The sequence below is a fragment of the Caenorhabditis briggsae genome (genome assembly GCF_000004555.2).
Source record: "Caenorhabditis briggsae complete genome, chrII, whole genome shotgun sequence".
NCBI lineage: Eukaryota > Metazoa > Nematoda > Chromadorea > Rhabditida > Rhabditidae > Caenorhabditis > Caenorhabditis briggsae.
This window is the reverse complement of record NC_013486.2, coordinates 12,162,799-12,176,975: the sequence shown is the minus strand read 5'-3', so window position 1 is coordinate 12,176,975 and position 14,177 is coordinate 12,162,799. Positions and strand designations below refer to the sequence as shown.

The following is a 14,177-nucleotide window of genomic DNA, read 5'->3' as shown; positions in this document are numbered from 1 at the left end:
TTCTCCCAGATATATTTAACAAACTAAAAAATTCTGAAAAAAAACACTGAAAATCAACGAAAATTCAAATTTCGCTCGCTTTTTCCTGCAAATGGCCTAGTGAACCCCCGCAGTTTCGCTCGGCCACCAGATACAACTTTGACTTTTTGATGCCGTTTTTCTCAATGTAGGAATTTTTCTGATTTTTTTATTTATTTTTACGGGAGTCTACATAGAATTCTGCACAAAATAAAACGATAAAAATTTTCGACTGTTGTGAACTGTGGAATGACTCAAGTAAAGTATACTGTACCTTATTCAAAAAATTGTATTTTTCTGGAAATCGTTCTATCAGTTGGCAGCTTTTTGATACCTGTCATACCGCCTGATATAATTGAGGTCAAAACTACATGCGGTGTCAAAAGACAATTTTTAAAATGTGTCGAATTATAAAAAAAGCAAAAAATCACTTCGAACAAGGTACCCTCTAATAGATAATTTTCATCCAATTTATTACGATTCTTATCAGCGATATCAAAAAGTTGTGAATTGATAAATTGTTTATCACAATATCACAAGTATTTTACCAGTTGGCCTCTTTTTGGATACTTTATCAGGAAACGAAATAAATCGAATTTAAGCTTGGGAACACTACTTTCAATTTTTTTTTGAAAAAAAAATTGTATGATTTCATTCTCAACGAAAGAAGTCTCAAAAATCTATTTTTCAAAATTTTCCAGGCTCTGTACTTTCCAATCATCTACCGCAAAGTGGATCATGTTCAATGCTCGAATATCCTCATGATAATCTGCATGTTCATCGGTGGAATCGACGTCGTAATGAGCACTTGCTCATTTCATTTCGAACCACGAGTCAATTGCTCTTCTCTTGGCTGTTTTGTCAATGACATCTTTCGTACCTACTGGGGTACTTCGAACATGGTAAGTACTGTAAAACCTGTAACAGAAGGGACTCTTAACTTTTAACTTTGAGCCAATTTATCTCGGTTTCTCTGAGAGATATTACAAAAGTGATAAATTGATGAATTGTTTATCACAATATCAGAACTTTTTATCAATTGACTTATTTTTGATATCTTGCCCAGGAATTGAGATAATTAAGCTCAAAGTGAACGTATATGGTGGACTTCTATTAAATCAAATAGGTATATCTGGAGTGCCTGAAATTTCTTCTGTTTTATATGTCACAAATTTTCAAAATTGTCTTATTTCCAGGCCTGTGGACTTGTGGTAATCGTAATGAGCTTATTCGTGTTTATCAAAGTTCAGAAGCTCTCCCGGGAAAGTGGATGGATGGGCTCAACGCCGGCAGAAAGGAAGCAAAACATGGTAACGCTACAGTATAAGTTGAGTAGAACATGTGTTTGTCATGGCTGTAGTTTGTAGCAGCATTCCAATTTTCAAAAATCACAGACAAATTACTTTTCAGGCGGCATCTCAAAAATTTACTCAAGCCAATCGAACGACATGTGGAATTTTGCTGAGCTCCTTGTTATGTATGACCATCCCGTCCCTTTTGGTTTCTTTGGTTGAAACGATTACCGGATTTTCGATTTTCGAAAAGTTTGGAGCCTTTTATGTGGCCTCTCTTTTGACTAATGGTGAGTTCTGATCCATGGATCGGGAAATCAAAAAATCAAAAAAACGTTTCGGAAAAAAAACTAATTGAGCAAAAAAACAAATAAGAAGAAGGAAGAAAAAGAAGAAAATATGATTTCGGAAAGAAATACTAATTTGTGTAGAGCTATAATTAGATTTTGTTTTTGCTTCAGTTGGTCAAGATGTTATGATGTTTTAAAAATATGACTAAACCGTCGGACCACGAAAATAAGAAACTAAGAATTTTAGGATATCAGGATTTCAGAATCTCAGAATCTCAGAATCTCAGAATCTCAGAATCTCAGAATCTCAGAATTTCAGAATCTCAGAATCTCAGAATCTCAGAATCTCAGAATCTCAGAATCTCAGAATCTCAAAATCTCAGAATCTCGAAAACTCAGAATCTCAGAATCTCAGAATCTCAGAATCTCAGAATCTCAGAATCTCAGAATCTCAGAATCTCAGAATCTCAGAATCTCAGAATCTCAGAATCTCAGAATCTCAGAATCTCAGAATCTCAGAATCTCAGAATCTCAGAATCTCAAAATCTCAGAATCTCGAAAACTCAGAATCTCAGAACCTCCGTATTTCGAACTTCTCGTTTCCAGGTGCCGCCAACTGCTTGATATTCCTAATTCTCAATGGACCTGTAAAAAGTAAAATCAACACGAAAACTTTATCGGATGCAGTTACTACTGTAGCCTCGTCGAAACCATACAACTCCTCCAAACAGACTACTTTTGTTGACTTGACCTAATTTTTTTTGATTTCAAACGAATAAACATTTTGATCTTTTCCTATTTTTGAACTTTTTGCAAGAATATATATTTTTGGGTACACTTTTTGATTTTTCAGATTATAATTTAGACATGCAGTGATCTGGAAATTGAGCCACAAAGTCTCCAGAATATTTTTTTCTGATTTTCTGATCACTTTATGAAATCTCTGAAATTCTGAAATCCTGAAATTCCCACCAAAAAATGATATTGAAAAATATTTTTTTGACTCATTTTCCTGAATTTTCTGTCAGTGACTAATCCTCTACCACAATTTTCCTAGATTGTCTACTTACAGAAAAAATTAACCCAAAAATTCAATTAAATCAGCGGAGGTAGAGTCAATTTAATAAATCAAAAGTGTAAGGAGGAAATATTGCCATACGTGAGGATGTCGACTTCCAAGCCTTACAGGTGGGTGGTGTCTTTTTTATTAAATTTCAAATTAATTACAGACTTAATTACTCTGAAATTTTCCTTTTAATTGTCACGTAGCAAAATTTCAAGGAAGTAAGATGAGAAGTCTTCTTAAATAGACAATATTTAAATTTCCCGAATCTTGAAGATGTATCTCTGTACTAATTTGCATAAAAAAGGAAGAAAATGTAGAATAGGGAATTCTGAATAAAATGATTTTTTGAGATCGATTCGCAATTGTTTTCTCTAGAAGTTTCAGAATTTCAAAAAAAATTTCCATTTTGTAGAAACTGTCATCTTTCCTAATTTTCACAATTTTATCTTCTTCAATTAATATTCAAAAATTCAGAAATTCAGAAATTCAGAAATTCAGAAATTCAGAAATTCAGAAATTCAGAAATTCAGAAATTCAGAAATTCAGAAATTCAGAAATTCAGAAATTCAGAAATTCAGAAATTCAGAAATTCAGAAATTCAGAAATTCAGAAATTCAGAAATTCAGAAATTCAGAAATTCAGAAATTCAGAAATTCAGAAATTCAGAAATTCAGAAATTCAGAAATTCAGAATTTCTGAATTTCAGAAATTCAGAAATTCAGAAATTCAGAAATTCAGAAATTCAGAAATTCAGAAATTCAGAAATTCAGAAATTCAGAAATTCAGAAATTCAGAAATTCAGAAATTCAGAAATTCAGAAATTCAGAAATTCAGAAATTCAGAAATTCAGAATTTTTGAATAATTAAATTCTGATAATTCATAAATTTGAAAAGGAAGGGCTTCTAAGCGTGTTGATAACCAAAAAGTGTTGAAAATTTCATTATGTATTGTACGAAAATTCAAAAATCCTTACCTATTCATTCAAGCTGTCCAAAACAATTTCCCAAGATTCTCAAATTTCATTAAACTTTTTTTTCTTTGTTCAGCGAGAAACTACTAACACGTTTCCTTAGAAAAATTAATTAATTCTTTGATCCGTTCATTTTTTTAAAACTCATGTTCTGTTTGTTCAGTGGGAAATTTTTTCCATGTTTTTCTCAAAGAATTAGATGCATAATAAGCAATGTTTGTTTTTTTTTCTAAATCTAAAAATAGAGTTAAATTTTTTTCAATATGCTGGGAAGCTTTCTTCCATAAATCAGACCAAAGATTCTGAGTTCTAATTGCAAAAATTAAAAAAAATACTCTGAATTTTTTATCGAGCTTGATCCAATCTAGTCCAATTAAAAGAACCCGAAAATGCTCAAAAATATATATTTCGGTTTTCGTTCCAGACCATTTGACTCATTTTTTCCTCTAACCTAGTTATCTCAGGATCCAATTCCAATTACTTCCCCACCGTTTGCTAAATTACACATTCCCATTTTTCCACAAAATGTGAGTATTTTTTATCCCGAAATGAAAGATCCCTCCCTCTATTTGACCTCTGTCCTTCTATGCTATCCTTTGCTTACATCATCCTTCTTCATCTTTTTTCATCAATTTTCCCAGCTCATTACTAGTCATAAATATTCATACGATTCCATTTATTCATTTGAGAAACAAATTGAGCAGAATAATACAAAAGGAAGATGAGCAAGAGATAGTTCTTTCAATTTTTGAAGGTTCTTGCTTTTTTTCTTTCTAATTTGGAGAATATACTAAGCCAACCTCCGAAAATATTTTTGAGAGCTCAATGAACAGTTTTATCACTGTCATATAAAAAATTCCAATACATCTTAAATTGCTTTTACCAGGTGCATTATGCGGTCGGGTTGGTTTTCTTTGTTTTTTGCTCTTTAAATGCCCTAAATGATCATTCGTGGAGGTAATTCTCAAGGCTATTTTTTATTGGATCCAGGTGTCAAAAATCGTTTTCATTGCGTTAGTGACATATGCCTTTCAATAAACAGATTATAAGTTGCTTCTATAGATCAGGCCTGTGCGGCAACAAATTGCCGATTGCCGAATTTTTGTCGCCGATTGGCCGTTGCCAAAATCGGCAATGAAAAAAAAATTGCCGAATTGCCGTTGCCGATTTCGGCAAAAAAATTTCGGCAATTTCGGCAACTCGACAATTTTCTGACAGTAGAGACTTTTTCCAATTTTTTCAGTCAAAAAATGATTTCGAAGATCGAAAAACATTTTTTTTGAACACATTTTCCCTCAGAGTGAGTTTCGGAGGAAATGTGCCCCAATAAGCACCAAAAAAACTTGCATATTGTCGGAATTATAAAACTGTCACCTCGGTGTATGCAGACTCAGTGAAAAACTCTGATTTTTGTACTGAGTCTGCAGACACCGAGTTGACATTTTTATAATTCCGACAATAGGTTCTAAAAATGGGCTTCCAAATTGTGATCATAGGAGAACAGATATCTTAAACGATTGGAATACTCTCGCATGCTAGACAGAAGCAGTGAGCATGGAAAATGTTGTCCTGAGTTGAGATTTTTTACAATTACTTTGTTAGGGAACTCATGACACATTATTTTCTGTAGTTTTGAGCCTGATTGGACCATTTGAAAGACACAACACTTTTGTTGCCGAAAATTGCCGAAAGTTGCCGATTTTGCCGAAATTTTTTTTTCTGCAGTTGCCGAACGTTGCCGAAAAGCATTCGGCAATTTGCCGAGTTGCCGAATTGCCGAAATTCTTTTGTTGTCGCACAGGCCTGCTATAGATATAGAGATCACAAAAATGGCTTTACTTTGAAAAGTTAGCTTCAATAGGTGTTCTATGCATTTGTATTCATTTTTGATTTTGTATTCACTTCGCTATAACTGGAAATAGATACAACTTTTAAAGTGAATATACTATAAATATAGTTCTTAAAAGAGACATGCGATTTTAAGAAAAAGAAAAAATACAATATTAGATTCGCTGGAATGTGAAAAGCGTCACAGACACATTAGCAACGTAAACAATGAGAAAAAGTGAGAAAAATTGACTTAAAGATTTTAAAAGCTCCCCGAAATATAATTTTGACATTTCTGAAAATTTGAAGAGTTTCGAAGCTATGAATAAAAAACATGAAAATCAAAAATTCAATTTAATTCAACCTGGTCTGAACTATAATTCTCTACCGCTAGTTTTGCAATGTGCCAGTCTCAAACTTTGAATTAATAGTTTTTCCTAGTGTTTATAATAACAGTTTGGCTGTCCATTGTATTGAAAGGTCCCCATTTTTAGTGTCAGTTTTTTTTTTACTATTTTTATTGGGTATGTGTTTTAGGGCACTCAATTTAAAATCAAATTAGTTTCTCAAGATAGTGTGGGTCCCGAGAATCATGACGAAAAATAATAAAAAATTCGGCATGATCAAGGCTGACTGAAAATAAGCATTTTGATGAATGTACTAAAACTAATTTGAAAGTTCATTCCGAAAAAGTCGACTTTGTAGTCACTAATATTTGCAGAAATTTTACTAGGAATCTTATAGTACACTTTCCGTAAATTGATCATGTTAGGCACTATATGTACGATAATTTTTCAGTTTATGATTCTTCGAAACTTTCAAGAAAACATGTAATAAAAGAGCTCCCGAATTTTCACCTTTGATCCGGTTTTTCTCGGTCCCCGTTGAAGATATTAAAAAAGTTGCCAACTGATAAATTGTTTATCATAATGTCAGAAGTGTTTTGTCAGTTGACATTTTTATGATATCTTGCATGGGAGCCAAAACTTCAGCTAAAACTTGACAGTGCTTCTTTTACAGGTTTTACGGTAATAAGTTTTCTCATCTTCTACATTTTCGACAATAAAACTAATTCTCTCTCATTTCTAAAAAATGTTAATCAGGATTCCAATAAAATTGCCTAGGCTAGAATTTATCACACTCAATTGCTTCAAAAAATGAATTCCAGGAAAATACTTGTTTTTTAATGTTTCTATCTGATTTGTGTTGCAGTTTCGCTCGCTGGTTCTCCATATGTCCCCCTTACATACATCCAATTTTTAATATTAGTTGATTGAATTTTTTGGGTGGCGATATGGTGATATGTCACTATACTACACTTCTCGAGACTTTTTTCCTTTTTTATAAGTTCCGGAAACTTTTCTTAACTTTTTAAAGCATAGTTGCAAGCGGGCCGACCCAGGCAGATGGCGGGTCGGCTGATAACTTGTGCCTAGAACAAGATATTCGGTCCGATAACATGTTGAGAAATGTGTTTGAATGACAAAAAAATCTGCATTTTGTCAAGTTGGTCAAAAATAGTCATTCATACACATTTTGCGGCATTTTATCAGACCGGAATCAGGCTCCAATGATATAGGCGTGATGGGCCCTGTCGAGATCTATCATTTGGTACCTAAACTGTCTGCATATCTCGTTCTAGGGGCGAGTTAGCAGCCGGCCCGCTTGCAACAATGTTTCAAAGTAACCCATTTCTGTTCTCTGGTTTTCCGAAATTGATTCAGAAATTCTATCAAATTTTGATCCTTGACTTTCGAATAAAAAAAAAGATCAAAAAGTTTCAAAAAGTCACCTGACCGTTTAGAGGGCCACCCACTTGAAATTTCAAAAACGATTTTCAAGGTCTACATTTTTTATATTCGAAATTATAAAAGACGACTTTTTCTGATTTTCCTTTGTCATTTGTTGTTCGTTCTTCTCGAATTTTTGTCAAATTTAAAATTTTGTTGTTCTGTATTCTTTTGAGTTATTTTTAGCCTGTTCTTTGAACATCCTGTTTAAAAAAAGCTCAAAAAACCAGTGGACTGTTTTACTTCCCTCATCAAAACATTAAAAAAATTTAAAAATCATTAAAAATCATTAAAAAATCATTAAAAAGACATTAAGTCATCAAAGTCATTAAAAACGTGGAACAGAATATCTGAAAAAGAAAAATATTCAAAATTAATTGTGTGCAATCTGGGTAGAGCAAAAAAAACAAAAAAACTATTTTTTCAATTGGTTTGGGAAGGGAAAAGTAATTCAGAAAAATATGAACTTCCTCAGAAAAATTTTAAAAAAAGATAAATTCAGAAATTCAGAAATTTAGAAGTTCAGAAATTCAGATATTCAGAAATTTAGAAATTCAAAAATTCAAAAATTCAGAAATTCAGAAATTTAGAAATTCAGAAATTCAGAAATTCAGAAATCCAGAAATTCAGAAGTTCAGAAATTCAGAAATTCAGAAATTCAGAAATTCAGAAATTCAGAAATTCAGAAATTCAGAAATTCAGAAATTTAGAAAATCAGAAAGATAATCGGAGTTTAAAAACCTAGAAATCCAATAATCTGAAATTTCTTTAGTTCCAAAAAATCCAGAAATACTAAAACTCGAAAACCGAAATACCGTAAAACCTCTAATAGAACGACACCCGGATCGTCCACTTTGAGCCTATATATCTCATTTTCTGTGAAAGATATCAAAAAGTGGCTAATTAGTAAAATGTTGCTGATATCCTGATAAACATTTTACTAGTTAACTACTTTTTGATATCTTTCAAAAGAAGTGAGATATATAGGCTCAAAGTGGACGATCCGGGTGTCGTTCTATTAGAGGTTTTACGGTATTCCAGATTTTCCGAACTCAAAAACTCGAATTTTTGGAAAATCAAAAAATCGGAATATCCTTTAAAACTCCAGACAATAGTTTGTTTAGTTCCAGGTGGTAAAGTGCCCAATCTCCTGGCTTCCCATTTTTCCTCATCTCCATTCTGTCCACTAGAATCCTTTTTCCAAGAACTGCTATACTTTTCATGGTTCCAAAAAACGTCAGCCATTTTATTCCCTAGGATTTTCAGTCAAAAAAAGTGGGCGGTCCTAGAAAAAATTCTTTTCTAACATCTTTGCTTTCTATTCTCCCTATAACAATTTATCAACCCATAATTTTCTAGTATATAAAAGTCCACATATCATAATTATACCACTCATTCTCTCAAACTCAAAAAGTTTTCGTCTTCTGACTCAAGAATCCGAAAACACAAAAACTGCTTGTCGGACTTCGTGCTAATTAAAAAATAACCGGAAAAATACTCCCTTTTCTGATTCATCCAGTTTTATTCATCTGGAGAATAGTCTCCCAAACGAATTGTTCCCTTCACCCCCCAATTTACTTCCTATTCTTCTTCCTGAATTTTCCTACGCATTTCCTGGTTTACATCGAAAATTATAAAAAAATAAACAAGACGAACGACACATCAGCCTGAAAATTTTTCTGCAATAAAAATGCTAATCGACACAATGAATTCCAGTCAAATGGCCGTCATCTATTTGGTCACAGAGCTATGTTGTCTGACGGCTGCCACGTTGAGTTTTGTGTTCAATGCATACATTATTTACTGCTTTTGGAGGTTAGTGTTGGATTGGCGGGAATTTGAATTTTGAATAGTTTCAAGTTTTTTGTCTCAAGATTTATTTTTTTCAATTTCTGAAAAGTATTCAATTTGACCCATTTTCTATGGGAAATGGTCAAATTTGTATAGAAGGGCCCGCACACTTTCAAGTTTGTGCCCTTCTATTACAGGTTTGACGGTAGTAGATTTTGTTGGATGAGCCTTAAAAATTGTAGAGTATACTAAACAAAAACGGGTTTCATTTTTTTAGTTTTCAACTTTTTTATAATTTTCTATTTATTGGGATATGGGCCTTGAAGCATACTTGCAAAATCAACGTCCGGCCCGCAGGCCTGGACGGGGCTGGCCGGGCCGGGCCCGGGTTCTCCAAATTTGAAATTTTATTTCAATTTCAGACATTTTTTTCAAATTTCTTGTGAAAAAATAATTTTTATGGACACTCTCATCTTTAAAAGTTTTTTACTTGACAGAAAAACCGTCGATTTTTTCTATTGACCCCAAAATTTTTTTGAAAAGTTAGGAAATATTTTTTCTGAAAACCCGGGCCAGACCGGGCCGGGTTGTGCCCTGAAAATTCTGAAAAAAGCACGGCCTGGCCCGGCCCGTTGCAAGTATGCTTAGAAGCCGTTGCAGTGCTAGAGATGAAACGGAGAGGAGAATACGGTATTTTTAAAGGCGCGCATCTCAAAAACCAATGAAGTTACAAAAAAGTTGTCCACTACAAAATTAAAGCTCTATTTTTGTTTAGTACAATTGAAAATGTTCAGTCTCATCCAATGAAATTTACTATATGTTTTAGACATCCAAATTTGACTGTTATAAACTAACACTAGGATTCATGTGTTGACCAGTGAAAAATAATCAAAAACTTGTATTCTAGATTCCAAAATCCAAATAATAAATTTCCAGAAAAAAGATCCCAGCCGCTGACAATTTACGCCTGGCTCTCTATCTGGCTATCGGGGATTTCGGCTATGCAGCAGCTGCCCTGATCCATATCGGATATTTGGCAATCAACTGGTCAAATGAGTGGCTGGATTACAATCCGTATATAATAATTATCTCAAATTGTTTCCTACCGGCTAATCTGAAAATCATTGTGGTCGTTAGTTGCTCAATGGCGCTAGATAGATGTCTGGTAAGTGTGGTCAATAAAAACTGAGTCATGTCTGGAAGGGTTTCCCACGGACCTGAGTCTGGGAAACCCAAAAATGACCTAGAAACCCGAATTTTAAGTTTCATGAGACCTAGAAACCCAAAATTCCAGGCAATCTTCTTCCCTGTCGTGTACCGTCAACTGAGCAAGAGCTACTTTGCCAACTGTGCAATGGCTTGTGGATATTGTTGGTTCACATTTGATTTTCTCTTCCAATTACTCACAGCGCCACTCAAAAGAATGCCAAATTGCGCCACAATGGCTTGTTTTGTACACCGAACTTTTCTGTTATACGTCAGCTATTCAAATACTGTAAGTTCCAAATTCTCAAATGTCAGACTTTAATCAAAATCAATAATTTTTCAGATCGCGGGTCTTCTTATAGTTGTAATGAGCGTTTTCGTTTTTGCGGGCATTCAAAAAATCTCCCAGAGAAAAAGTCAGATCGGCACTCAAACGGTATCTTTGTACTTGAAAGGCCACCGCACTCCAACAATTTATTTTCCAGACTACAGGTGTAAAAACGACAAGTGTATTCCGGCAAGCCAATCGGATTACTGTAGGCATTTTGTTCTGTTCTCTTTTCTTTGTCACAATTCCGTCGTTGTTGGTGACGGGGTATGAGGAGGTGACAGGGATTTCGCTGTTCGCCGAACTTGGACCGTTTTATATTTGTGCGATTTTGGTGAATGGTGAGTGTAGGGACAGTAGCAGGGTCTTATCAGTGTTCGTGAAAGAGATACAGATACACATTTGAACAGTAAAATTCCAAGTATCCGATATGAATTAGGAAAACTGCTGCGCATCCAAAATCACCGATATCCAGCTAGACGCAAATTGTCAGCGGCTGGGCGCTTTTATCTGAAAACTTATTAGTTCAATTTTTGTATCTAGAATATTTAGATATATAGTACCGACCAAATTTTATGAGTTTACCCTTGGAAATAAGCGACTTCGGATGTCTAAAAACTATAACAGATTTCGTTAGATTAGTCTGAATTTTTTCAGGTATACCAAATAAAAATAGAGCTTTCATTTTGTAGTTGACAACTTTTTTATATTTGTTTTGATTTTCAAGATGTGCATATTTCCGAAAAACAAAAAACTACAAAAAAGTTGTCAATTACAAAATTGAAGCTCTATTTTTGTTCAGTAAGCCTGAAAACTTTAAGTCTTATGTTAGCTGACAAACGCTACTGTGTTTTTTGACATCCATAGTTGGCCTTTTTCCACTGAAAATAGATAAAATGAATTCACTTTTGGCAGGTATTTTGACTACTTTTTCAAGGCTTTGAACTTAATTTGTTTTTCTGTAATTGCTAAAATAGATTTTTTAAAAACTTCTCAAATGAGTTTCGCAATTGGTATCATTTACAGTAACCAATATGTTATGTTTAGGGGGGGGGGGGGGCTGTGCAAAACACCTGAAATTTTCGAATTTCGTACCGCCGAATTGTGGTTTCCGTACCCCTGAATTACTTTACACCCCCATGTACCCCCAAATCGTTGCACCATCCGAATTATGTGCCTAGTTGGCGCGCAAATGCACGAATTCGGTCGGCTCGGTGGTTGGCGGTCGGTCGGTGGTTACCGATTTGTGACCGACCGGAACGGAAGCACCAGCGAGACATATAATTTTTTGACTTTATAAAAATAAGGATCAAACTATTCTAAATTTTCCAGGATTCGCCGACGGTTTGGTCTTCGTGATCGTCAATCGAAAATCAATGGGATCCCGTCATCGAACGCTCTCATCAACGGTGAGCACAGTGCATACTCGCAACCGTGCATCCCTTATAAATGGTCCACCATCGCGTGTAGCAGAGTTCTAATTCTGTGATTGATCGTAGTCGTCAAATACCTCGTGCGCCTTGTATGTTTTTATGTTCACTTGATTTTGTTTGTGTAGAAGAGAAGAAATCAGAAAGTGGAAATTGATCCAATGATAAGAAAATGTTTCGCAAGAGAGACCATTTTGCATGAAAGGAATGCAAAAAAAATAATCAAAAATCTGTTTTCAGGGAGCAAAAAACACGGTGGCCCCGCTGCGACGAACCAGCAATTTAGACTTTTCCCATGTGACTCCACATAATCCATCAATTGTTCAACAACACGATCAGTACTAAATAATTCTAGAGCTTTAATTTCTTAATTTGAATTCCCATGTTACAGGTGTATTGTCAATTTTCTCAATGAATGAAATTTTTTTGTGTTCTTTGACAATTTATTTTGAAAAATCAAAAGATGAAAAATTTAAAAGGAAGTGAGCATTGGGAAAAACAAAAAAAAATGATATGAATTAGGAAAGGGCATTGGTTCTTTGACACCTTAGTTATCCCTATAATTATGTTCTAGTTACGTCATTCCGAAAAGTTTTAGGCTTATTTGATTGGGGAGTTGAAGACTAAGAAGTAAAAAAAAACAATTTCAAGAGAACAATTCGGGAATCTGGAAACTTTCTGAAACTTTAATTTCGTATAATATTTGGAAACACAGTTAGAGTTTTGAAGATACAGTAACCTAAAAATCCCAGTAATCCAAGATTACAGAAAGTTCAAGATCTGATTCTTGCAACGATTTCTGTTTTCCGGAATCACAAAACACACGTAAAAGTACATGAGTGGTGCAATTGTTCTCTGAAAAATTCAAGAAATGAGAAATTAGGGACTCGGGTTGAAAACTGAAAAATGAATAAATTATTCTATCGGAAAACATATGAATTTTATTTCTGGAAATTCTCGGTAATCTTGGTCAAAATAATGGCCTTAGTGAGCCTAAATGGGTTTTAAGAACTATTTTTTGGAATCAAAATTTGTTTGAAAATATTTTCTCTTCGTTTTTTTTTGTATTCAGAAATTCAGAATTTCGGAAATTCGGAAATTCAAAAATTCAAATATTCAGAAATTCAAATATTCAGAAATTCAAAAATTCAAAAGTTTAGAAATTCAGAAACTCAGAAATTCAAAAATTCAGAAATTGAGAATTATCAGAGCTAGAAGTCCCAGTTTCAAGTTATGGAGATTCAGAAATTCAGAGGTTCCGAATTTCCAAGAATCCATAAATTCAAATTCACAAAATGAGAAAAACCAAACTTCTGCAAAAAAATACCGTAACCACAAATCACATCAACCCAAAAAAAAGGTGCATCAAACCAACTCGATCATTCCATAATCACTAAGAAAAAAACCAAATTGATGATTATTTCCTGTTTTTTTTTCATCTACACCAAACAAAAAAGTGTAGTCTTCTGTATTTTCTCTTGATTTCTCTACGCCTCTTTACTTTTCCTTATCTTTCCCATTAAACAGTGTTGACTACATGGAACAAGGTTAGCCACAGTGTACTCTTATCAACCACATCGAAGTGTGTCTCTTTTCCTCTCTTTTTATCTTTTATCATTCATTTTTATTTCCCACATATAGTCTTCAACATTTGGACTGAAGATGTTCAAAATTCTTTCCAGATTGGGTGTCAAACTTTATATAGCTTTTCTAGAATTTTTTTAAAAAGTTGATTCAGCACTTGGAAGCTTTTCAACCTTTTTTCCAGTTTTTTTAAAAGGTATTTAAAAAATTCCTGAACCTTCTAGAAAAAATTAAAAGCTTGAGAATTTTCAGAGAAAGTACTGTATTTGCTGTAGTAAATGCCCGCCATAGTGTACTTTGAGTCCATATATCTAATTTCCTGTAAATCGAAAAGTGCTAAACCAATAAATTGTTCATCATAATATTACCAATTTTTATGAATTTACAGATTTTTGATATCTTTCATAGGAGCGAAGATAATTGAGCTCAAACTGCGTGTATGGGATGGGCGAAAATACAGTAATTTTTTAAAGTTTCAAAAGTTTCAGAAAAATTTTCTGCAATTTTTCACAAATTTTAAATTTTGTAAAACGTTCCTTCTAAGTTCCCAGATTTTTTTTTAGTTTTTGCAACTTCAAAAAAAT

General features: G+C 33.7%; 2 protein-coding genes across 2 annotated transcripts in view; both read left to right on the top strand.

Moving 5' to 3' along the window:
• CBG20967 overlaps positions 1 to 2,355 on the top strand; it is a gene marked incomplete at both ends in the record, with an annotated part of 3,973 nt that extends 1,618 nt beyond the window's left edge. Inside the window, 4 exons of the mRNA XM_045242774.1 lie at positions 720 to 920; positions 1,215 to 1,328; positions 1,429 to 1,600; positions 2,207 to 2,355. Of these exons, the coding sequence (XP_045097184.1) occupies positions 720 to 920; positions 1,215 to 1,328; positions 1,429 to 1,600; positions 2,207 to 2,355 (636 nt within the window). The remainder of the gene's footprint in view (positions 1 to 719; positions 921 to 1,214; positions 1,329 to 1,428; positions 1,601 to 2,206) is intronic.
• A 6,619-nt stretch (positions 2,356 to 8,974) lies between these two features.
• On the top strand, positions 8,975 to 12,060 carry CBG20966 (the record flags this gene model as incomplete). The annotated part of the gene is made up of 6 exons (XM_045242773.1): positions 8,975 to 9,069; positions 9,982 to 10,210; positions 10,340 to 10,540; positions 10,595 to 10,687; positions 10,737 to 10,920; positions 11,912 to 12,060. The coding sequence occupies 6 exons, from the start codon at positions 8,975 to 8,977 to the stop codon at positions 12,058 to 12,060; spliced, it is 951 nt and encodes a 316-aa protein (XP_045097183.1).
• Positions 12,061 to 14,177: the final 2,117 nt, after the last annotated feature.